This window comes from Monodelphis domestica, chromosome 1, assembly GCF_027887165.1.
Source record: "Monodelphis domestica isolate mMonDom1 chromosome 1, mMonDom1.pri, whole genome shotgun sequence".
Classification (NCBI taxonomy): domain Eukaryota; kingdom Metazoa; phylum Chordata; class Mammalia; order Didelphimorphia; family Didelphidae; genus Monodelphis; species Monodelphis domestica.
Genome location: NC_077227.1, coordinates 421,219,986 through 421,245,246, shown reverse-complemented (window position 1 = coordinate 421,245,246; position 25,261 = coordinate 421,219,986). Strand labels below are relative to the sequence as shown.

The following is a 25,261-nucleotide window of genomic DNA, read 5'->3' as shown; positions in this document are numbered from 1 at the left end:
TTAAATTAAATTAAATTTATTTTTTGGTAACAATACTCACTTTATTTCCCTCCTTTTGTTTTTTTAAATCAGACCTGTGATGAAACTGCAGGTATGGAAACTACTAAATAAAAGTCAGCAACTGCTCTGCAATTTAGGAGTCTTAAACCTGGGGAAACGATATAAATTTACACAGGATCATATAGTCTTGTGTGTCAGAATATCCTTGAATCCATGTCTTCTCCCTGAGGAAGAGATCTCTCTATTTACTACGTTGTACCAGTTCTCCAACCAAGAGCTTTAAGAAGCACATTTTCTCATTCACTGGTGCCTAACATTTGGGAAGAAACAGAAGACTATGAGACCTTTAATTTTTTTTTCCCTCTACTGACTTTGTAAAAATAATTGAGCACTGTATCATTGAATTTTGAGTTAGGCAAGACCTTTGATGCTAGATATTCTAACCAGGTGCTCTAAATTCCTCCAGAAGCATGAGCTTCTTGCGTGATACTCCAAAGTGGGGACAGGACAAAGATATCCTACAGAGGTAGTTCTTCCCTATCTCAAACCCAAACCTTTTTGGCCTTCTTTTCCCTACTTCCATTCATCATTTCACAGCACCACCTACATCCTCCTGATTAGTAGGGATCTCCAAGATCATCTACTTGAAGTCATATGGGAATGAGAACATCTCTTACAACATTTTCAGCAAATGATCTCCTACCCTCTTTGGGACTTGTAGGGAGGGCTTACTTCCTAGTAGGGCTTCACTTTTGCCGCTGGGGCTAAGTAGGGTTTACTATTTCTCTCTTGCCCTTGGTAGCTCTTCAGATATCTGAAGACGATGAGCCATATTCCTCCTCCCCGCTGCCCCTTGTTTTCTCTGGATTACATCCCAGGTCCTTCAGTTTGACAGACACGGTACTTCCAAATTTTATCTGCATCAAAAAGCAGTATGTGATGATTTGTGTAGTGCTCAGGAAGTTAAATCATATAAAGATTTAAACGATCCTTCCTCTTCACACATGTAGTAAGCCCCTGCCGCACACTGAGCCCAGCCCTTGACACAAGCAATGGTACAGAGAAAAGACACTGACCCTACCATCGAGGAGCTTATGGCCTATTAAGAACTCCATTTGCTCTTTCCTTTGCTAGATCATCAAGGAATATGAGAGAGCCATCATCTTCAGACTGGGCCGAATTTTACAGGGAGGCGCCAAAGGACCAGGTGAGTGCCAGCATCATGAATGATCTTTAACAGAGCGGGGCATTTGGCTTCATTTTTCATTCATTCTCCTTAACAGCAGGATCTGACAATTCTTCCCACTTCCATACTCTGTCAAGAGCTCTAAATTAGATTTGATTCACTAAATATCTACTAATGCCACCCTGGCATTATATCATGCATTTAGTACTACTCTGTGTAAGATGGGCTCATTGTTATTTTTTAGTTGTTTCATTATTCCATTTGGGGTTTTCTTGGCAAAGTTACCAGAGTAATTTGCTATTTCCTTCTCCAGTTCATTTTACAGATGAGAAAACTGAGGCAAACAAGGTTAAGTGACTTGCCTGGGGTCCCAAAGTTAATAAATATCTGAGGCCAGAAGATGAGCCTTCCTGACTTGAGGCCTAGCGCTCTATCCATTGTGCCATCTAGCTCCCCACGATGGGCTCAGCATGTTATTTAGTATTTGGAGTTCAGTACAAGGGTGAAAATCAGCATAGACTCTGTCCTTGAAGAGCTTAATGGAATAGCCTGGAAGAGATTCTCCCTGCTAATCACTGTAAATCAGAATGCGATCAATGTATTTCGAAGAGATCCGAGGGGAGGGAAAGAGGGATCTCTTCTGACTGAAAAGGGTTGGAGTGAGAATTTAGGAAGAAAGGTACTCCGAGGTGGCCCCTGAACGAGGCCTGTAGATGGACATGTGGAGGAAATTTGTAAGGAGGCAGCCACCAGAAAGGCAGGAGAGAGTGGGACAAGATCTGGAGTCCAGTCTGACTAAGGTGTTGAGTCTGAATTATAGCTAAACAAATGAGGCCAAGTGTTGGAAATAAAGTAGCCCGAAATGAATGCTATAAGTATTTTAGCTTTTGCAACAGCTCTACAGGGTAGTTGATGGCCTGAGGCTCAGAGATACAGAATTATTTTCCCAGGTCATATGTCCAGAAACTATTAGAGCCAGGATCTAGAAGCAGGACTTTTCCAAGTCTAGAATTCTTTCTACCAATCTGGTTACTTCTCTTTAGAACAAAGTATAGCAAGTCTCTTGGGAAAGCACATCCAGATGGTCCCTTTACAACTATTTTATCTCCACAACTGGTCATGCAGTGGATGGAGTCAGGAAGATTTCAGTTCAAATGTGGCTTTGGACACTAGCAGTATATGACCTTGGGGAAGTCACTTATCTTTTGTCTGCCTCTGTTTTCTTATCTATCAAATGGGATAATAATAGTCTCTACTTTCTAAGGTGGTTGTGAGGATCAAATAAGATAATATAATAATTGGAAAAAGTAGAATATAGTGCATATGATATCTGATGAAGTCTCTCTGTTAACTGGTTCCGTTTAACTGGTTTTCTTTGTTACATTGTAAGACTTCTTTTGGAAGGGAGATGGGGCTCTATTATCTGGAAAAGACTATCATGTACAAACAAAGGGCATCAGTAAAACTTAATTTTAAAAGTAAAATGGAATGGCATTCTATTGAAGCAATCAGAAAGACTGAGACTTGCACAGAGCCTCAGAAGAGAAAATGTAACTGTTGATGAAGAATGACCTTGTCCAGACGGCAACCTTTGCATTTCAGTCTAGACATAAAATTGGTTAGATTTGATTCTCCTCTGATTTGATGGCAAAATAAAGTAATTAAATGTCATTGTCTCTCATTAATCATCTGGCTTTTTCCCTGCATAGGGCTCTTCTTCATCCTGCCCTGTACTGACAGCTTTATCAAAGTGGACATGAGGACTATTTCATTCGATATTCCTCCTCAAGAGGTGATGTTTCTCTTCATCCTTCACATTACTCTTCTGTGGGCTTCCAGTGGAAAATATGATTTGCTCTGTGCCCTTTTGCCTTTCCAGTCTTGACTTTTTTTTATTTTGGTTGCTTGTTTAGGATGAATTATAATGTCAAAGTTGATGTTCACAGAAACCCTCCCTATAGACAGAATTGGTATTATTGTCACAAAATCAGAATTTCAGCTTATAAAGGACTTCAGTGGCCACTTGTCTAACTCAGAGCTGAAAGCAAATTTTCTGTACAGAACAGCTGATATATAAGCTCCACTTAAAGACCTCTAAGGGAGGGAACCCTTACCTCCCAAGACAGCTCATTCTCGTCCATTTGGGGCAGCTCTGATGATTAGACAGTTTTCTTTTCTATCATGGTTAAAGTTTCCATATGAGAAAAAAGACCAATAACAACAGTAGTCCCAGAAAGGAAATTTGTTTACCTAAGGGCATATAGCAAATTATAGATTATCCTAGAATGATGAGCCAGCAATCATCTTAGAATGTAGAATCTTGGGGTCTAGAGCTATAAGAGACCTAGGAGTCATCCTTTGATTTCTTTTTAAACCCATACCTACTGTCTTACTATCATTTCTAAGTTAGAAGAGTGGCAAGGGCTAGGCAATCAGGGTTAAAGTGATATATTATGCTAGAGTTGGTAGAACCATCTGATCCAATCCCTTTATTTTATAGTTAAGGACTGACCCCAAGAGTTTGTCCCAAAGAAGAGAGTGAATCATTGGCAGGGCTGGGTCTTCTTCATTTCTCTTTGTGCTATGCTATGGCACTTATGGCAATAAAGAGATTAAGAACCATGGGAGAGAAGGAAGGGAAAATCCCTCTGGGGCAGTAGTTTTAGGCTTTAGTGATAAAAACCTGTTCCTTTGCCTACTGGTGCTTGGCCTTATTCCCCAAGCCATGGGTGGAAAAAATCTTTTTACCCAACAGTGAAAAGGTTAGGTTAGATCCGGGGTTCATATCTCCCCAGCACTCTGGGGGAAGGGATTGTTCCCAATGGAACCCCTTTTTGAGAGGCTAACCTTGCTCAATGCATACACTGAAGCCCTTGAGCTGGGTTACTCTAAGCTGCTTGCATTTCCTTTTCTCAGGAGACTGATCAGTGCACTTGGCAAAGACTTCTATTTTCTTATCCCTTGTGAATTTACTGTGAATTAAGGTAAACATTCTGCCTAAGATAAACAGTGGGCTGAGGCAATGTGGGCAAAAAGAATGTTAGCATGGATGAAAGTCACATTGGCAATGATTCATTAGTTCTGTGATCACAGATTTAAAGATAGAAAGGAATCTTGGTTATTTAGCCCATTTTGTAGATGGAGAATCTAAGGCCTAGAGAGGTTTAAGTGACTTGCCCAAGATCACAGTAAGTGCAATAGTAAGTAACAGAGATGGAATACAGATCTTCTAACTCTAGAACTAGTAATACCTTTCCACTAACCTAGTCTTGCTTCCTCTATTTTATTCCAAGGAGCCATTAAATATATATATTCACAAAGTCATCATTATGAATTATTATTTAGATGGCTTTGATGCCTCGTGACTTGATGTGGTTATTTTATCATCATTAAATTGATTGTATGTTATAAAGTCTATTTGGCTAACATTACTATTAATAATGTTTACTTGGATTTATAGAATGTTTTAGAAGAGTAGCAAGGTTTGCTGTCAGAAGGTCTGAAAGGAACCATAAAGCATAGAATGTGAGATCATCTTCTATAAAATATGAAATGCTTACTTCCCACCCAAGAATGTTGGGAGCAAAAGCCATCATAAACTTTAAAGCTTTGTAGAATGTGAAATGCCATGTAAACTGTGAGCCTCCGTTTTCTCCATGAAGTGAGACTGAGGTAGGTAGCAGTAGTAACATTTTTAGATGAGAAAAGTCCTGAGACAAAAAGTGCCTTGACCCATCCAAAGAAAGTTGAATGCATAGAAGCAGCACTAGAAAGATGTCACCAGGGGCCTAAGAAGCTATCTGATCCCTCCCATTCATTTATCGATGGGGACACTGAGACTTCAAGAAGATAAATGATTTGTCCAAGGTCAACTAGTCCACATTTCTTTGTCGGGGCCTTTATTTGTTGAACTTGATTCTCATCTTGCCCATTTTGAAGATAAGGTCAAGTCTCCTTTTCTAGTTGGGTGGAAGGCTCTTTCCTGCTCCTAGGTGAAGAACCATTTCCACCTAAAGTAACAACTCTAAATAATATTTCCTGTTAGAGTAATTTGGGTGTTTCAGTGGCTTCCTTCCTATTGCTAAATGGGCTCCTTACAAAAAATTGTCACACAGGATGAGGTGGGGCAGGTTTTCAAGCAAGTGAAATTCAGAAAGATAGGCTGCAAGCCTTCTACTTTTGTTTGTTTCCTTAAAAAGGTATGTATCTGCTTTCCCAACTTCTTCATTTTGGCCAGAACCAGACTATCTTTCAAAATCCCCAGCTATAGCCCACCCACTTCCAGCTAATCCTGAAATTCTGCTATTAGAGACATTCAGTGCCTTCCAGAACTGAAAGATTAAGTGAAGCACTTGGAGACCTTTAGACTGGAGAAGTCTGAGAAAGGATCATGGACTGAGCCTGATGATTGACTTCAAGATGTCAAGGGTTGGCCCCTGATGGCAGAACTAGAAGCTGTGTGGGAACATGACAAAAGAAGCCGGTTCAGGTGTATAATGCAAGAGAAAATGTGCTAGCAATTAGAGCTTCCCCGACAGTGGGATGGCTAAACAGCCTCCAGAGATAGATTTCCCTTCCCTTGAGTTCTTAAGGCTGGAGCTGGACAAATCTCTCAGCTGAGTATATCACAGAGGAGGATTCCTATTTAGGTATGGGCTGGACTGAATAATCCCTGAAGTTCACTGCCAATTCTGTAATTTTGTCCCCTATTAAAATGTGGGTGCTCTTTGTTGATTAATATGATAATCATTGCTCATATTTCCACCTGTCAGTCAATTAATAAGCATTTATGAAGCTTCTATTATATGCCAGGCACTGTACTAGGTCTTGGGATACAAATACAGAAAATAAAATTCTCTTTAATCTTAATGGAACTCAAATTCTGTATCATTTTAAGCTTTATAAAACCTTTTCTCACAACAGCCCAGCAAGGGAAATCTTATGTTTTACATACAAGAAAAGTGAAACTCAGCAAGGCATTTGCCTTCCCTTTTTTTTTTAAGTTATTTAAACACTTACCTTCTATCTTAGAATCAATACTGCATATTGGTTCTAAGGCAGAAGAGTCTAGGCAGTGGGGGTTAAGTGACTTGCCCAGGATCACACAGCTAGGCAGTGTTTAAGGTCAGATTTGAACCCAGGACCTCCCGTCTCTAGGCCTGGCTCTCAATCCACTGAAGCCACCCAACTGCCCCCTTGCCTTTTCTACTGTGTCAGAGGCTAATAATTGTCAGAGCTGACATTTGAACTCACATCCTCTGAATCCTAGACTATCTTCCTGCTGGAAAAAAGTAAAGATCAGAGCAATTTCTAATACATTTAGTATTTCGGCCAACATTATTTACCAGCTCTTGCTGGGCGCCAGGCCATTCTTTTGACACTGAGGAACCAAAGATGAAAAGCCTGCCTTCAGGCTTTTCTCTAATCTACTTGGGGAGATGGGGGAAGCAGAACAGAAAGGAGATGAGATGAACCTAGATGTAATTCAAGGAGAGTGCTAGGGGTAAAGGAGAGATCCAGAATGCTCCAGGAAGTTTTAGAAAGGAAGGATAACACAGTTCTCCTTGGTTAAAGAGGATATCCCCTTCTGTCCTCTGGAACTGGCAAGTCCCTCATCATTTTACACTGGACTACTGCAGTAGCCTTCTGGTTGATATCTCTGCTCCAGCTCTCTTCTTCACTCCAGTCCGTCCTTCACTTGGTTACCATAGTATTTTTCTGAAACACAAGGCTGACCGATTCTCAGTCTCCCTATTCTGGAAACTATTTGCTCTCTGCTACCTCCAGAGTCAAATATAAAAATGTCTGTTTGGCTTTCAACTGGCCTGCTTGCTTTTCCTTGCACAAGACTCTAAGCTTTTCTTAACTAATTGATCCCTATGCCCAGATTACCCTCCCTACCCTACCTCCTGGTTTCCTTGAAGTCTCAGCTAAAGTCTCACCTTCAGGAAGACTGTCCCAGGCAGTCCTCCTTCATCTTAGTGCCTTCCCTCTGCCGCACAGGTAAGGAATTATTGCCAACGTACCCCATATAGGTCTTGTTTATACATAGTCGTCTCTTCCAGGTTACTCTTCCCATTAACCTGGAAGCCACTTGAGAATGGATACTGATTTTTGCCCTTTTTTTGGTGACTAGCAAATAGCACAGAGCCTGGCATGTAGGAGACTGTATCTTCACCCAATAATGAATGCTAGTTGACTGATTTCTGACTGGGAGAGAATAATAATTCTAGCTAACATTTATGTAGTGCTTATTATGTGCCAGGCACTGTGCTAAGGGATCAATAAAGAATTCATGGAAGAGGTCATGCCTAAGCTCAGGAATAATGGGATGGTTTTGGAAAAACATTTTTTGGTTTTTAAAAATATCTACCAGTTATGATTTCCTGCAGCATATACTTGAGATTTTGTCTGTTAGTTTAATGATCATGAAGTTCTCTTTTTTCTTCCTTTAGATTCTCACCAAGGACTCTGTGACTGTCAGTGTGGATGGAGTGGTCTATTACCGCGTCCAGAATGCCACCCTGGCAGTGGCTAACATCACCAATGCCGACTCAGCCACCCGCCTCCTGGCACAGACCACCCTAAGGAATGTTCTGGGCACCAAAAATCTCTCTCAGATCCTCTCTGATCGGGAGGAGATTGCCCATAACATGCAGGTCGGTACAGTAGCCACCCCTTCTGATCTAACGAGTAATTAGGATCTGATCCGTCACTTTCCCGGAGCTAGGAATCAAAACAGACTTTGGAGAGGTGGGATGGGGATGTGGTGGTAGGAGATGGGGTGGGGTAGGGAGGGTTTGGAAAAGTCCCAAAGTCTCTGCCAAAAAATGTTCTTTCATATAGCTGCCAAACTGGAAGAAGGGCCAGGGATAGTATGTTTCTTACACTAAGTACATTTTTATTAGCTCCTAGAATTTAAAGCAGAAGAACCTTTAGGTATTACATAGTCCAACATTCAGATTTAATAGATAAGGAAACTGAGGCCCAGAGAAGCCACATGATGGTAATAGAAGGAGCACTGAATTTGTAGTCAGAAGACTGGGGTTAATTCCTAGCTGTTGGTTCTACCCATCCCCTCTGTAATCTCAAGAAGTTAGTATACCTCTCAAGGCCTCTGTTTCCTTATCTTTTAAAGCAAAGGACTGGATTGAATCATCTTCCACCTCTTACCCTTTGATTCTGTGGTTTAGACCTCAAACTACCAGTGCATGGCTACAACCAAAAGAATTCTTGTAGCTAACTCTTCTCTAGTGATGAGCTTTTGAGAAATGAGTGTGGCTGGTCATCCAGTAGCAGAACTTGAGTCTGTTGCCCTTTTTTGTACATCATCAGGACTTTGGATCTGTGATCTTTTCAGGGCGGGTTTCCCTTCCAATCAGTCACTCTGGACTTCGAGTCAGGAAGATTCATTTTCCTGAGTAAAAATCTGGTCTCAGACATGTCCTAGTTCTGTGACCCAGAACAAGTCACTTCACCCTCCTTGCCTCAGTTTCCTCATCTGGAAAATGAGAAGAAAATGGCAAATGACTCCAGTAACTTGGCCAAGAAAACCTCAAATGGGTTCACAAAGAATTGGACATAACCAAATAACGACAAAATGTTCCAAGTACTGTGTCTGTAATAGATTGCAACCCATCCATGCCTTCTTGTCTGTAGTTTCCAACATAAATCCCTTTCAAAGGGGGTTAATCCAGCAAACAATACTTGGGGGCTTTCCTCCAGATTTCTCAATCTCACAAAGTGGTTTTCCTATAGCATATCTCTGACTTCATTACATCATCCTCCTGTCCATCTGCCATGGGGCTTCCTATTATCTCCAGGATAGCATATAAGCTCCTGTTTGGCTTTTAAAGCTCTTCCCCATCTTCCCCTTCCTCCCTTTCCAATCTTTGTATACATCACTCCCTGCTACACCCGCTGTGATCCCACTACACTGTCTATGCTAGTCTTCTCAACACCGTTCTCCATCTCCTAACTCCATGCATTTTCTTTCTTTTTCAAAATACTAAATATGGGTCTCAAGGCAGAAGAGTGGGGAGGGCTGGGCAATGGGAGTTCAGTGACTGGCTGGGGTCACACAGCTAGGAAGTGTCCAAGATTTCCAGACCTCAGGCCTAGCACTGTTCACTGAGCCACCTTGCTGCCCTGGAGGCATGCCGGCACCTGAATGTCTGTGCTATATTGCCTTTCATTTTACAATTGAGGAACCTCAGGTCCATGGAGGGGAAATGCTGAAGACAGGGTTAGAAACCAGGTCTCCTGGCTCTCAGGTCAGTCCTCCCCCTTGTTCACCCACAGCCCATCCCTCCATCCTTCCCATCCCGAGGGCTAGAATGTCAGGCCCCTTTGCCGCCACCGCTGCCACTCACTTTGGATGCTGGGGCTTTGGGTAAATTCACCTTCATCCCTCTTGTGCCCCATAGGCCACTCTGGATGATGCCACCGATGACTGGGGAATAAAGGTGGAACGCGTGGAGATCAAGGATGTGAAGTTACCCGTGCAGCTGCAGAGAGCGATGGCTGCAGAGGCCGAGGCTTCCCGGGAGGCCCGAGCCAAGGTAACGCGCAAGCCCCTCTGACTCTGAGCCTGAGGCTGGCTTTGCCTCGGCATAGTTCTCCGCTTCTTTTACCACATGCACTCCAGAGAGGTTGTCTCTCCTCTCTGTCTCTCATGCCTTTGCCTACCTCAGCAGTCGTAGCTTGTTGCCCTTTCTACAATTAATATAATTAATATAATATAACCTATGTCTATAATATAATCCTTGCTTCTATTTCTATAACATCTTAAGTCTTATAAACAAAGTGCTTTCCTCACAACCTTGTAGTGAAGATCATAAAGAGATAAGGATTCCCATTTTAGAGATACAGACATCAAAAACTGTATTAACTTGTGTTCCTGTAGCTCTTTGAGGTTCAAAGGACTTTCTTATAACAGCTGTGCCAGAAAAGTAGCAACAATTATTGTTCCTATTTTGTAGATGAGAAAACAGAGCCATGGGGAAAGAATGAAGTTTTTAGATTCTACCTGTTACCTGATGGATATAACCTGCTGTCCTTAAAGAGTAACAAGCAGGGACAACCAAGTGGCATAGTAAATAAGAGCGCCAGGCCTGGAGATGGGAGGACCAAGGTTCAAATCTGTCCTTAATTGTGTGACCCTGGCAAGTGTCATAAGACAAAGTAAGGGCTTAAAAAAAAAAGTAACAAACATTTATTTTTATGCTAATAGCTAATGCTGTTCTTTAGCACTTTCTCCCAATAATCTGGTGTGTTTTAAAGTTCAAGTATTATTTCCCCTAATTAACAGATTTTAACTTCAAGCCTAAGTTGAGAAAAAGAAAGGGATTTGCTTAGAGCTACCTGGCCTTTAAATGGCCGAGCTGGTCTCCTGACTTCAGATCCACGCAAAGAATTTGACTTAAAAGTGAACAGTGTTTCTCCCTCAGGGCTTAGTCATTGTTAAGCCAAGCACACACCCTGGTTGGACATCAGAGACAACACAGACCACCAGCCTCCTCCTCTTGAGAGGGCAGCTATTTGTTCATTTGATGATTTGGGAAATCAGATTACAGTGATTTTCTCAGATCATATCCTGTTCCTTTTTACCCTCCCTTTTAATTTCATTTCTTTTTCTTTTCCTGTGAAATTGAGACTCACTTAGAGTATATAATGTTTATAAAAACAATGAAAGGATTCTTAATTGTGGATACTGCCAGGCATTACCTAACTACTGCCTGGTGTTCATAAGTTTAGTTTTCATGGATCTTAGAGCTTGAAAAGGATCTTAGAGATTGTCTAGTTCAAGCCTTTCATTTGGTGGATGGGAAAACTTGAGGCTTAGAAAGATGCAGTACATTAATGAAGATTATTCAAGGTAGTATAAAGTATCAGCCAAAATTTTCCCATCCATGGAAATGTCCCTTCCAAAAGGTTTAAAAATCAGACTCTTGAAGGTACGAGAAACCTCAGGGGGACAGCTAGTCTACACTTTCTATAACCACCCTGATAAGGCATCTGCTTGAACCAGAATTACTAATAATCTCCACTGAAGGTATCCAACTCACTCTCACACTAAAGTAACCATTTCCATCAGTTTCTAATTGTTACCAAAGCCCTTCCTTATTTTAAGCCCAAATTTGCCTCCCTGAATTAAAATTCTTAGTGTTGGTTCTCTATCTTCTGAGGCAATCTAATCTTACTGGCCCATTATGGGTGGCTCTCCTGGGATTTAAAGACTGGGATTATGTCTGTTCCTTACATAAACTTTCTCTCATGCTTAGCAGATACTTCCTCTTCATCTCCTTTAGCCAGTCAGTCAATAATTATGAAGCATGTGCACTGTGCTAATTGCTGGGGATACAACAAGGGACAAAAGACAGTCTGTCCTCAAGGATCTTATAATCTAATATGTTAACAACATGTAAAAAAATATATAAAAGCTATATTCAGGATGAAAAGGAAATAATTATCAGAAGGGATTCAGGGAACATTTTCAGTTGAAGGTAAGATTTTAGTTCGGACTTAAAGGAAGCCTCAAAAGCCTTCTTAAGTCAATACTTGAAGCAGAGGAGAGTGTTCCAAGCACGGGGTACAACCAGAGAAAATGCCTGGAGCTGAAAGATGGAGAACCTTTATTTGTGAAACAAGCCAGGAGGCCACTGTCACTGAATCAAAGACTATGGTGTTAAAACTCCAAACATAAGAGTGGGCTAGTTTCTAGGTTCTTTTTTTAAATCGAATTAATGAACACTATTTTATTTGCTTTTTCATAAAGCCAACTCCTATTAATTAAATGGTTCTCTTTCAATTTTATTAATTTCTCCTTTTAATTTTTAGGATTTCCAATTCAGTCTTTAAATGAGGATTTTTAATTTGTTTTTTTCCTAGTTTTTTAGTTGCATGCCCAACTCATTGATCTATAGTTTCTCTATTTTATTGATGTAAGCATTTAGAAATATAAAATTTCCCCTAAGCACTGCTATCCCATAAATTTTGATATGTTGTCTTCTCATTGTCATTCAAATTAATAAAATTATTGATTGTTTCTATTTGTTCTTTGGCCCACCCTTTTTTTTTAGCATAAGATTATTTAGTCTCCAGTTAATTTTTGATTTATCTTTCCATAGAGCCTTATTGATTATAATTTTTATTATGATCTGAAAAGGATGCATTTATTATTTCTGCTTTTCTGCATTTGGTTGTGACGTTTTTATGCCCTAATACATGGTCAGTTTTTGTGTAGGAGCCATGTACTGTTAAAAAGACAATATATTCCTTTCTATTGCCATTCAATTTTCTTACCATCTATTAGTATAAGATTTTATTCACTTCCTTTACTACTTTCTTGTTTATTGTAATTTCTCCTTTAAAATTTTAGAGGCCATAGTAATAGGGAACCACTGAAGTTTATTGAATAAGGGCAGTGATATATTTGGACCTGCATTTAGGTAAATCACATTGAATGGAAGATATATTAGAGAGGGAAGTACCCCACCCCAGTTTAGCATACTTATCTTTCAAGGCTCTCCCCATAAACCACTTTTTCCCTGAATCCTTTACCTAATCCCCACATCTCCTGCTTCTCTTTCCTTTCCCCTAATCTAGTTGTAGTGCTCTCTCCTCTTAAATTTCTCCCCCGTAACATACAATCAAAATCTTAAAGTAGCCAGTGCTATTTCATTTTTTTGTACCCTCTAACTCCTAGCATGATGCCTTTCCTTAGTAATTGCTTAATAAATGTTTATTGTGTTTATTTATTAAATAATATGTCATATTGTTTCCAACTCAGGAGAGAGATAAAGACTCGGCAAAGGGGATTAAGTAACTTGTTCATGGTCACATAGCTAGGAAGTGTCTGTGGCCAAATCTGACTCCAAGGTCTCCCTTTTCTAGGCCTGGCTTTCCATCTACTGAGTCATCTATTTTTTTCATACAGTGCTTTCATCAGTGGAAGATTTCCCCAGTGAGGAATTTCCTCCACCACTGTAGATTGGCATCTGCTCTGCACCTTACTGTGGTATAGAGTTGCCTGGGGCACTTTGAGAGGCTAAGACTTGCCCAGGAATAAACAGCCAATATGTGGCAGTGTCAGATTTGAATAAGGTTCTCCAGACTCTGAGGCCAGCTCTTCTCTACTGTGCCATTTTTTTCCAGGTAAAAAAGCCCCTGCTTCTTCATGGACCCCACTCCTTTTGCCAAGGTTCATATCTTAAAATAGATATCAAGAAGGCCTGCCTGTCCCAGATGTTAACATCCAGATTGAACTGGATTTAATTAAACATTATCCCATGAAATAAGGTACTTTCAAAATCCTAAAGTTTTAATAGTGACCTATTAATAGTGATTCTTTTTTTTTAAACCCTTACCTTCTGTCATATACATACAATACTGTGTATTGACTCCAAGGCAGAAGAGCAGTAAGGGCAAGGCAATGGGGGCTAGGAAGTGTCTGAGGCCAGATATTAACCTAGGACATCTGGTCTCTAGGCCTGGCTGAGCCACTGAGCCACCCAGCTGTCCCCATTAAAAGTGATTCTATTAATAAGGCTTTAGCATGCATGGATTCCCACTCTCTGCTCCTAATGATGTAGTAAATTGTTGCTGGGTAGGTGGTGTCCATGTAAGACTTCTCAGCTTTAAGGTTCTGATAGATCAGAAAATAAATCCCTTAAATTCTCCAGAGAGGTGGTATAATTGAAAGAGTTTTAGGCTTGGAGGAGGGAGGCCTGAGTTTAAATATCAGCCTTCCCTGATGATCCCTATTAGCAGTCATTTCAACCTTTTGAGTTTTAGGCTCCTCTTCAGGAAAATGGGGTGAATAATATTTGCACTTTACTTAGCCTCATAAGGTGGTTTTGAATTATGAACTTGGCAAATTATAGATTTTCCCCCCATTGTTATATGATTTCTCTCATTGTTTCCCTTCCTTTTATTTCTCCCCCCTCCCAGAGCTGACAAGCAATTTCACTGGATTATACTTTTTTTTAATTTTAAATTTTTTATTGTAGTGATATGAGAGTTATCTGTGATGTCGTAGTCAGAGAACATGGATTCAAATCATGGCCCTGCTATTTATTAATTGTGTGACCTTGGGCTAATCATGCTTCCTTTCTTGCTGAGGCCCCAGTTTCCCCCTCAGTGAGATGAGAAAGACGGACCTGTTGATTTTTTAAAAACCTTACCTTCTATCTTAGTATGGATTCTAAGACAGAAGAGTATCGAGGGCCAGGCAATCAGGGTTAAGTGACAGGGTCCCACAGCTAGGCAGTATCTGTAATCCATATTTGAATCCTGGTGCTCTATCCACAGTGCTAACTAAATGATTTCTAAAAGTTCCTTGCAGATCCAGACTTATGATCCTACAGTGTGACAGTAAACAGATCCAAGTACAATGAGAACAGGAAGAGCACCAGTCACTGATCAGATAAGGAAGATCTGATTAGATGATTCATTCCTGTTCCTAAGTAACCACTGCCTTTCCTGTGCCCCAGGTCATTGCTGCAGAAGGAGAGATGAATGCTTCTCGGGCCCTCAAAGAAGCATCAATGGTCATCACGGAGTCCCCTGCTGCTCTCCAGCTCCGCTACCTGCAGACTCTGACAACCATCGCTGCGGAGAAAAACTCAACCATTGTCTTCCCACTGCCCATCGACATGCTTCAGGGCATCATGACGGCAAAGCACTAGGTCTAGGCAGAGCTGAGCTGTCCAGAATTTAAGCAGAGCTGGGGAACAAAACTAGCTTTTAACCTACAGAGAGTGAGTGGGGTGAGGGAGCTTCACCCCTTCCATCTTCCCCTTCCTTCCCCTTCCTGTCTTGACATGCTGAGTGTGATGTGCTTAGATCTAGTGAATGAGCCAATGAATCATTCACTTTTGTGACTTTGGAAAGAGACCGGACAACTGATTGATTTATGCTATTTTAAACTTTCTATGCTTTTTGATAATCCTATTGTAGTTTAACTACTCCTTTGGATGAGTCAGTCCATTGCTCATCTCAGCCCAGGGGAAAGGCCAGTTCTGATTTTCTAGGTGCCCCCATCAACATTAATAAGTTCAGTCTAGAAAGTGATATCGGCACATAATGAAGACACAGAGTATTAGAACCTGAAACGGTAGCTCTGGAAGAGACCTTTAGCGATCAGAAAATGAGGATGTTGGACCAAATGATCTTTAAGATAACTCCTAGTTCCAAGTCTGCCATCCAGTACAAGCCCTTCACTTGACACATGAAGAAGCTGAGGCTTAGAAAGGAGAGAAGATTCACCTAAGGCCACTCCGTGAGCAGATACAAAACCACTTGGGTCCTAGATCTCTTGGCACCCAAGCTAGGGTTCCTTCTGCTCTCTGGCAGTTGCCATCTGCAGTGAAAGAAGACTCTAGTCCCAACTCTACGCTAGTTACCTTACAGGGGACCTCTATTCAAAGGACGATTTTTCAATGATCTGGTTCCCAGCCCTCCCCTCATTCCTTATGAATCCAAACCATGTTTTGAACTCGGTTCTCTTTGTGGAAAGAGACCTCTTATCTCTGCCTTATGGGGCAAGATTAGAGTTTTGAGCCCCTGCCCTTGATACTAGAGATGGTAATGTTCTGCTTCCCTAAAAGGCCAGTCTCTCTTTGCTGTGACTGCAGACAGGTAGCCACAGAGATATCATCAGAGCCCCATTTCTGCCATTCACAAAGATTAAGCTAATCCTTCCAAACCTCTTAAGACCTTTTATGATTTGCCATCATTTCTATCCTTTGCAAAAAGAAAAGTTTATTTTTAAAAATTGATCTGAGAATCTTTAGTGAATGAGCAATGTGTTGGCCTACTTACAAAGGAGCTAAAAACCCTTCCCAGAAGTGCTTTATTATCTCGGACTTGTCTTCTTCAAGCATCAAGTTTAAAATAGTTTTGTATTTTCCGATTTTTAAACGAGTCTTTCTATAAGCCAACTTTTGTAGATCTCTTTCTGTACCTTCAGAACTTACCGTGGTTATCTTTTAAAAAAAGTTACAATGTACTTTATAGACATCATGATTCATGTTTATATATACATATACACATATATACCACTGTGAAGTGTCCTTAGTTTGTGAGTACTTAGAGAGCAATATCCCTTACCTATTATAAGCATATACTGAGGTTTCTGTGGGTGGGAGCACCCTGCCTAAATGTTCATTGCCCCCTCTTTCAGATTTAAGGACTAAAGGAGAGTCCAGGGAATAACCTCTAAAAATTAGAAGTTGATCATATGGATCTGAAATTTTCAATTCCATTTCATCTGTTTGCTGGCTCCTTGCTTTTCCCCCATAATGCATTTCACATTGAGAAAATTAATACAATACTATCTAATATTTTTCCCACTGATAGAATAGGTAGTGGTCTGTATGCTTCACACTTCCTCTGAGGCTTAGGACTGACCTGGAAATGTCCTAGGATGGAGGCTTCTTCCTACGCAAAGCCTTCTGCTGCTCTAGTTCTCAAGGTTAGACATAGTCATTTATTCCCCTGACTGATTTGTCATCATTTTTCCCCCTTTCAGTTAAAGTTGGGTTTTTTTGTTTTTTCTTTGTGGGTTTTGTTAATCTAGAACACAAAATGTATAGATATATTTTTTTAATTTAAAGGGTTTTTAAAATTTCTTCTGTCATTCAATTCTAAGACAACTTTCCTTACTCCTTCCCTCACCCCTTACTTTCATCAAGGAAACTATATCAACTGCTGATTCTGTCTCACACTTGTGGAGTTTGCCATTTTCCCTGGTTGCCTTAAATCTAGATCCCAAGCTGCCTTCCCTTGTCTGTGTTAGAGATATCATAGCTTTGGGTGGAATAGCTTATTAGGGATTGGACTGGAGGCTGAAGACTGAGGATTCTCCCAAGGGAGCCTTAATAAATATTATGTGCCTCTCTTCTTGCTCTTGTTGTCTTTTTGTCCATAAGCATCCATGAGGAACATGTACTCTACATTCCCTGGTACCTTGAAGATGAGGCTTATGTTTTTCATGAGCTGCATTGTGCTAAGACGGTTCGGTGTGTATCTGACCTTAATAAGGTGAGCCCTTCAAAGTTGGCTAGCAGGGTGGGAAAGGATGCCTAAATTGGAGAAAATGGCTGTTTGAAAATGGAGAAGGCCAAAGCTCCCATGGCAGTCAGCAGGACTGGGGCCATGAGTCATCCTAGTACTTCCCATAGAAGAGAGACAGGGAGATCCGATCTTCAGAGAAAGGAGCACATACCACCCTACGATCCTGGGTATTTCATTTGTCTGAATGTTTATGGATTCTGAGATCTAAAACTTGATATCATCTCATCTGGCTTATCCCTAGCAGCTCAGAGACTTACATATGGAAGGGACAGTCAGAACTTAAAATACCACAGCTAGAACAGGCCTCAGAGCAGAGACCGTCAGGGCTGGAAGGGACCTTTGAGATCATCTCATCCAATCTTTTAATTTTATAGATGAGGAAACTAAGTCCCAAAGAGGTTACTTACAGTAGGAAATGTGAAAACCTTTATAGCTCCTTTTGGCTAAGGCAGACTTTTCTACCCTACTCCCCATAAAAACTCCCTAAACTATTAGTTAATTAAGAACCCTTTCAACTATGCCAGGATGCTAACCAATATACCTGCTTTCCTAACTTGCCATCTCATTGCTCCTGGACCCAAGAAGAAGACCCAGGGACTAGGCTCCCAGAAACTAGAAATAAAAAATAAGCATCAACAATCTTTGGATTCCGCTTCATTTATATTTGTTTATTGGTTCCTCTCTCTTTTTTTCTCATCTGTATGAAGTAGTGCCTGATATTCTTCCCCCTGATAGAAGAGGCAGTAGTCTTATTTCACACTTCCTCTGAACTTCCTCAGAACTGACCTAGAAACATTCTAGAGTGGAGGTGTCTTCACACAAAACCCTCCGTGGCTCCAGTTGTCAAGCCTAGACATATTCATTCCTTCATCTGGTTTGCCATTATTTCTTGTTCCAATTAAAACTTCTTTAAAATTTCCTTTATGTATCTCTGGGCCTTTTAAAAATATATATGGGGGGGGGGGGGCAGCTGGGTAGCTCAGTGGATTGAGAACCAGGCCTAGAGATGGGAGGTCTTAGGTTCAAATCTGGCCTCAGCCACTTCCCAGCTGTGTGACCCTGGGCAAGTCACTTGACCCCCATTGCCTAACCCTAACCATTCTTCTGCCTTGGAGCCAATACACAGTATTGACTCTAAGACGGAAGGTAAGGGTTTAAAAAAATTTTTTTTAAATAAAATAAAATAAAAAAATAAAAATATATATGGACACAAAATTTATAACTTTTTCTTACTTTGGAGTAATTCACAGATTTGGTTCTGGGCCATAACAGCCCATGAGCTGGAAATGATTTTTTATATTTTTAAATGAAAACCAATTTATGGGATGAGTATGGTTGTTAATACTTTTAAATTAGTTATACTTAAAAATGCAAAAATCGTTTTTAACTCCCCAAGTTAGTTGGGTTTAACCCAGAGGCCAAAGCCTGCTGTCCTCAGGTTTAAAGTTATTTTGTTGTTACCCTATTCTATAAAGACTTACCCTTCCCTTTAGTCTGCTGGCCAAAGAAAACACATCTCTACCAGCTGAGAACTTGGACCCCCAGTTTTCCCCTACCAGCCAGAAACTAGGTCCTCAGAGAGACAGACGTTTGCTTTCTAGCCAATCAGACAAACCTTAAAAGAGGAGAGTCGTATGAGTTACCATTGGGAAAGAGAGAAGCCCTTTGAAGACGGATCTTTACAATGCCAAAGGTCAAGATGACACCGATTCCATTTCTAACTACGCACCTTGCCTCTCCTTGATAAAGTATCATTTTACCTGGGAACGACTGCTCTCCAAGCCCTTTGAAATCCTTTTAGCTGGAGCCTTTAAAGATCTCCATCCCTTTAAATGGGTGTAGTTAAGACTGAGCCAGTTTTAGTCTCCAGACATTCATTCCAATATGTCACCTACCAAGGGCAATCCTCGGGACCGTTGAAAGCCTTGTGCTTTGTCCCACGTTAGATCAGTCCAGGCCCAGCTCACTGTCTTGCATCCATCCAAGGCAGAGCTACTCATGGAGTGCCAGACCTAGAATTAGGGAGACCTGAATTCAAATAGATAGCCTCAGACACTAGCAGTGAGACCCTGGACAAGTTAATTTATTTCTGTTTGTCTCTCTTTCTGTGAAATGGGGATAGGGAGCAGGTAGGTGGCTCAATAGATTGAGAGCCAGGCCTAGAGATGGGAGGTCCTGGGTTCAAATTTGGCCTCAGACGCTTCTTAGCTGTATGATCTGGGCAAGTCACTTAACCCTCACTGCCTAGCCCTTACCACTTTTCTGCCTTAGAACCAAACCAACAGTACTGATTCTAAGATGAAAGGTAAGGGTTTTATAAATAAATAAAATGAGGATCACAATAGCATCTACCTTCCAGGGTTGTTGTATCAAATGGGTTAATAACTAAAGCACTTGGCTCGGTGGCTGGCAATTGATAAATGTCAAATATTACGGCTATAGATCATGAAACCATCTCGGAAGACTCAAAATTGCAAGTGGCATGAAAGGAATTGGAAAGAAACATGGTGGGCATAAACACATTACTCAACAATGTAGAGTCTTAATGACTTGAATGATGGGAAAAGGAGATGGACTAGTCACACAGGCAACAGGAAAACAAATGTGTAGCCCAAACACAACTCATTTAATAACAAAATTATCAAACAAGACAGGATGTTAAGTTGATTCTATTTGGAGAATTTTTTTAAATCCCCAAATCTTGAGAGTTGGGAGAGACCTCAGAGTCCATCTAATTCAACCTGTAAATGAATAGAATCCAAACAATGGCTGTCCAGCCTTGCCTTATAGACCTCTGAGGAGAGGCCATCCAGACCACTTTGGCAAAGCTTTAATCGTTAGGGAGTTTTCCCCAACTCAAGCCAAGGCCACCCCTTTGTAACTTCCATTGTTTCTGATTCTATCCTGTGAGGCCAGACCAAACAAATCTAATCCCTCTGTGTTAGTCCTCCAAGTAATAGTACAGAAGTCACATCTCTCCTGAGTCTTCTGTTCTGCAGAATACACACTCCCAACTCCTTCAGTTAACCCTCGGGATATAGATTTGAGGTCCTCCATCATCCTGGTCTTACTATATGATAAGACCATGGATTAAGTGTGGCAAAGGAAATAAGACTGAAAAATATATTCCAAGAGACCCAGAAAATACCACTTCCATTTATGTTCCTAGAACTTCACACAATGCTTAGTGCTATAATAAGTAATGCCCAGTAGGTATAAAATAAATTTTTTGATTGGTCAGTCTCTTCACGGTCCCCTAAATAGATCTTGTTGGTCTCTGTCTTCATTCATGTTCTCCCTGTTCAGAGAATGTCCGAGCTAGAGCAGATCTCTGAATATAAAATATTGGAACAAAGGATTTAGTGTCTGAAAGGACCTTATGACAGATACTAGGATTAAGGCAGTGAGGTGGTGGATAGGACACTCATTCAGATCTGCCCTCAGACACCAGCTGTGTAACCCTGCCTAAGTCATACAACCTTTGTTTGCCTCAGTTTCCTCCTGTATATAATAGATAATAATAGCTACTTCCCAGGGTTGCAATGGGCATAAAATGACATTGTATAGCACTTTGCAAAATAAAATGTTAGTTCTTATTCGTATGAAGGTTAAAGAGGAGAAATAAGTTTCAATCCCTGAACTGAAAGAAGCACCTTTGTGGAAGGAAAGGGAAGAAGCAATTGGAGAGCTTAGGTGCTCCCCCAAGAGAGTCCAATCCTGCCCTGGTCTCCCTTTCTTTTCCTTCCTGCTAGGAGAGAACCCTGTGCAGTAGCTCATTTAGCTCATTAGTTAACCTCTTGGAAGGCCCCTGTGCTGAGAACATCCTCCCCATTGGCCTGTCCTGGCAATGCCCTTCTTTCCTGCCTTGGCCTAAACTTCCTATCTCAGTCACTGGGAACTGAGATCTTGTTTCCAGAGTCCACTGTGAAAATGTGCAATGCTGGGAGGTAGAACAGAATCATCTAGCTCTCTCCTGTTCATGAATAGATTAAACAGTGAATTAACTGTTGGTATTTGTCTTTCCTAATCACTAATAATGAAAGAATTGTACAGCAAAACCCTCCCTGAGGCTTCCCCTCCCACCTGTTGAATTGGCAGTAGGGAAAGATGGGAATGGTGCAAACTGGAGGGCTTCTAATGAACTGTTGGTGAGTCAGTGGATTAGCGCCACCCTTTTGTAAAGCCAGCAAGCATTTATTAAGTACCAGCTATGTACCAGGCACTCTGCTAAGCTCTGGAAAGGCAAAAGAAGGCAAGCTCTCAAGGAGGTCACAATCTAATAGGGGAGACAACAAGTAAATAAGTAATTACAATGAAGCTACGGAAAGGATGAATTGGGCATAATCTCAGAAGGAAGGCACTGGCATTGAAGGGGCACTGGAAAAGGATTCTTATAGAAGGTGGGGGGATAGCTGAAATTTGAAGGGAGAGATGAGGGAGAGAATTTCAGGCATGAGGGACAGCCAGTGAAAATAGTCACAGTATAAATGCCTTATTTAAAAAAAAAAAAGAGAGAGACCAGTTTCACTTAGATATAGAGTACATGGTAGAGGAATAGAGTATAAAAACTAGAGATGTAGAATGTAGCTAGATTATGAGGGGCTTTAAAAGGTAAACAGAGGAGATAGCTATGTGGTTCAGTGAATAGAGAGCCAGGCTTGGAGAAGGAAGGTCCTGTGTTCAAATGTGATCCCAGACACATTAGTTCTGACCCTGGGCAAGTCACTTACCCCTGTTTGTCCCGAGGAAAGTCTATAAAAATGAGCTAGAAGTGGAAAGCTAGGAGGTTCAATAGGTTGAGAGCCAAGCTCAGAGATAAGAGGCCCTGGATTCAGTTCTGGTCACACACTTCCTAGTTGTGTGACCCTGGGCAAGTCACTTAACCTTCATTGCCTAGCTCTTACTGCTCTTCTGCCTTGGAACCAATACATAGTATTGACTTTTAAGACAAAAGGTAAGGGTTTTTGTTTTTGTTTTTGTTTTTAATGAGCTGGAAAAGAAAATGGCAAACCACTCTAGTATCTTTGCCAAGAAAATCCTAAATTGGGTCACAGAAAGTTGGTCATGATTGAAACAGCTGAACAACAACATTGAACTCAATAGTTTCTAACCCCTGAACAACAGCATCTATTTCTCAAATTTGTTGTGAGGATCAAAGGTGGTAATATTCACACAGCACTTAGCACAGTGTCTAGAGTACATTATTATTATTTTTACCTCCTACTTAATAATAGGTCAGACATTTCTAAATCTATAAGACTTACAATGTACTTTCCTCATTTAAAGGCAGGCAGATAAAGAGGTAGCACAAGTATTATTCCCATTTTAAAGATGAGGAAGCTGAGGTTTAGGAAAATCAAGTGACTTGCCCACAGTATCATAGCTGGTATCAGAGCCAGTACTTGAGCCCAAATCTAATTCCCAGTCCAGTATTCCACAAAGTGATGAGTTAATCCTCTTTCAGATAGGTTCGGCTTGCTTCCCTCTTGAGGTCCCTTTCAACTTTAAACGATTGAGTCCACAAAAAGCTTGCTGTCTCAGAAGGGGCATTTATCTCCTTTTAACCCCCAAGCCCATTCCAGGCAGCATCATGTCAAAGCATCTCACTAAAGCACCAGTGAATGAAGCCATAACTCTCCTAAGTAATGTGTCCCCTTAGTAAGTCAAACGTTTTAAGGGTATAAGTTTCCATCACATGTTTCCCCCACCTGGAGAACATCCAGAGTAACTGAGACCTGGTTGCTTAATTCTGTCTCCTCTCACAGGGAAACTCCTCTGAAAAGGAGCCTAACTGAGATTCAGTAAGAACAAATGAACACACGTTGAGCAGAGGTGAAGAATTAGAGGAGGAAGGAAGTGGGTATTTCCATCTGTTGTAGGGTTTTCTGCAAATTTCTGGGAGGGTGGCCACATTTCATTAATCACTCAACTTCTCAAATCCCTAAAGGGTTCTGATGCAAGCAGGTGAATGTCCTTGTTCCTGGGATATGGATTCAAGAGAGTGTCATGCAATAGAGTACTGGATTTGGAGCAAGGACCTCTGGAGACTTAGCAAGGACATCTCAGCTCTGCCACATGTTGTGACTTTAGGCAAGTCACTCCCCTTTCTCTGGTCCTCAGGTTCCTTACTTGTAAAATGAAGGGATTGGACTAGATAGTTTAAACTTTCATCCAGCTCTAAAACTATGATTCTAAGGAAGTTAATGACTAGGAAGAATATGCTGTATCTCATGGAATCTCAAAATTGGAAAGTAGCTCAGGGCAAGAATTGTCTATTTCTGAAAGCCTTCAAACAGAAGATAGCCCACCACTTATGAAAGTAAAGGGAATTCCTGTTCACAGACAATTGAACTAATTGGAAAGTATGCTGGATTTGGAGCCACATGTTCTGCTCTACCATTTACTTGTTGTGTGTCTCAGAGATGAATAATCCATCACCTCTCTGTGATTCTACTTTGTTTCCCCCTCTCCATCTCTCTTCTAGCCCAATCCTTAATTCCCACCCACAGTCTTTCCTTTTCCCCAACTTTCTATCTCCTCTTTCACACTCCCTTTACTAACAATAATGTTGAATTAGAGTGAATCTGAGAGAAAAAGATTTGATATTAGGTTTTGCATTTTGAGTTCCTAAATTTAAAAACTGATTAATCTCAACTTTATTTCTTTCAAAAAAGAATCCTACATTAAATTTCATGAGGTCCCTTATTTTAGTCAATGGGTCAGTGGAATTTGGGTTTCCTCATTGCTGCCACAGAGTTAGTAATTCTAATGATTTTCTCTTGGGGTTTTCTTAGAGAGCCAGGGGCAAATTTTCCATTCCAAGAAAATTCTACCGACACTCAACGTTCAGACCATCCATGGCACAACAGTGCTAGTTCATTTTTCTATAGCATATTCTGACTTACAAAATTATTTTTTCTCTCTGTGGCCTCAGTTCATAATTGAGACTCATGAAGTAGGGAAAATAGCTTGCCTAGGGTCATACTGATCCTATTAAAATTAGGATTTGCTCAAGGTAAAAGGCTAGAGCAGAATTTATTATACATCATCTAAAGTAAAAAAAGCAGAAGTAGCAATCATGATACCAGACAAAGCTAAAGGAGAAACTGATCTGATTAAAAGAGATAAGGAAGGATATTAATTTTGCTAAAGGATACTATAAACAATGAAGTAATATCATTACTAAACATTTACATACCAAATGGTATAGGATCTATATTTATAAAGGAAAAATTAAAGGAGATCAAGGAGGAAATAGATAGTAAGACCATACTAGTGGGGGAATCGCAATCTTCCCCTCTAAGAACTAGGTAAATCAAATAAAAATAAAGAAATAAGAAAGAAATAAGGGAAGTGAATGAAATACTAGAAAAAAAAATCAGAGTCAATAGATATCTGGAGAAAATTGAACAAGGATAAAAAGGAATATACCTTCTTCCCAGCAGTACATGGTACATATACAAAGATTGACTATGTACGAGAGCATAGAAATATTGCCAACAAATGCAGAAAAGCAGAAATAATAAATGCAACTTTTTCAGATCATAATGGGATAAAAATTATAATTAATAGGGATCCATGGAAAGGCAAATTTTAAATTAACTGGAAACTAAATCATCTAATTCTTCCAAACTGGTGGGTCAAAAAAGAAATCATAGAAACAATTATGGACCTCATTAAAGAGAATGACAGTAAGGAGATAACATGTCAAAACCTATGGGATACAGCCAAATCAGTACTCAGGGGAAATTTTATATCACTGAGTACCTATAGCAACAAAATCGAAAGGGAGGAGATCAATGAATTGGGCTTGCAACTTAAAAAATTAGAAAGAGAATAAATTAAACATCTCCAGATAAAAACTAAATTGGAAATCCTAAAAATTAGAGGAGGAATTAATAAAATTGAAAGTAAAAGAATTACTAAACTAATAAATAAGACTAGGAACTGGTACTTTGAAAAAACAAATAAAATAAAGTACTGGTTAATCTAATTTTA

General features: G+C 40.4%; 1 protein-coding gene across 4 annotated transcripts in view; it reads left to right on the top strand.

The window, feature by feature from the left end:
- STOM (stomatin) overlaps window positions 1-17,087 on the top strand; it is a 48,464-nt gene extending 31,377 nt beyond the window's left edge. For all 4 annotated transcript variants that reach the window (XM_007474580.3, XM_007474581.2, XM_056812041.1 and 1 more), the window contains 5 exons: window positions 1,135-1,207; window positions 2,896-2,978; window positions 7,642-7,845; window positions 9,613-9,747; window positions 14,680-17,087. In XM_007474580.3, the coding sequence (XP_007474642.1) occupies window positions 1,135-1,207; window positions 2,896-2,978; window positions 7,642-7,845; window positions 9,613-9,747; window positions 14,680-14,874 (690 nt within the window). In that variant the 3' untranslated portion in view covers window positions 14,875-17,087. The remainder of the gene's footprint in view (window positions 1-1,134; window positions 1,208-2,895; window positions 2,979-7,641; window positions 7,846-9,612; window positions 9,748-14,679) is intronic.
- Window positions 17,088-25,261: the final 8,174 nt, after the last annotated feature.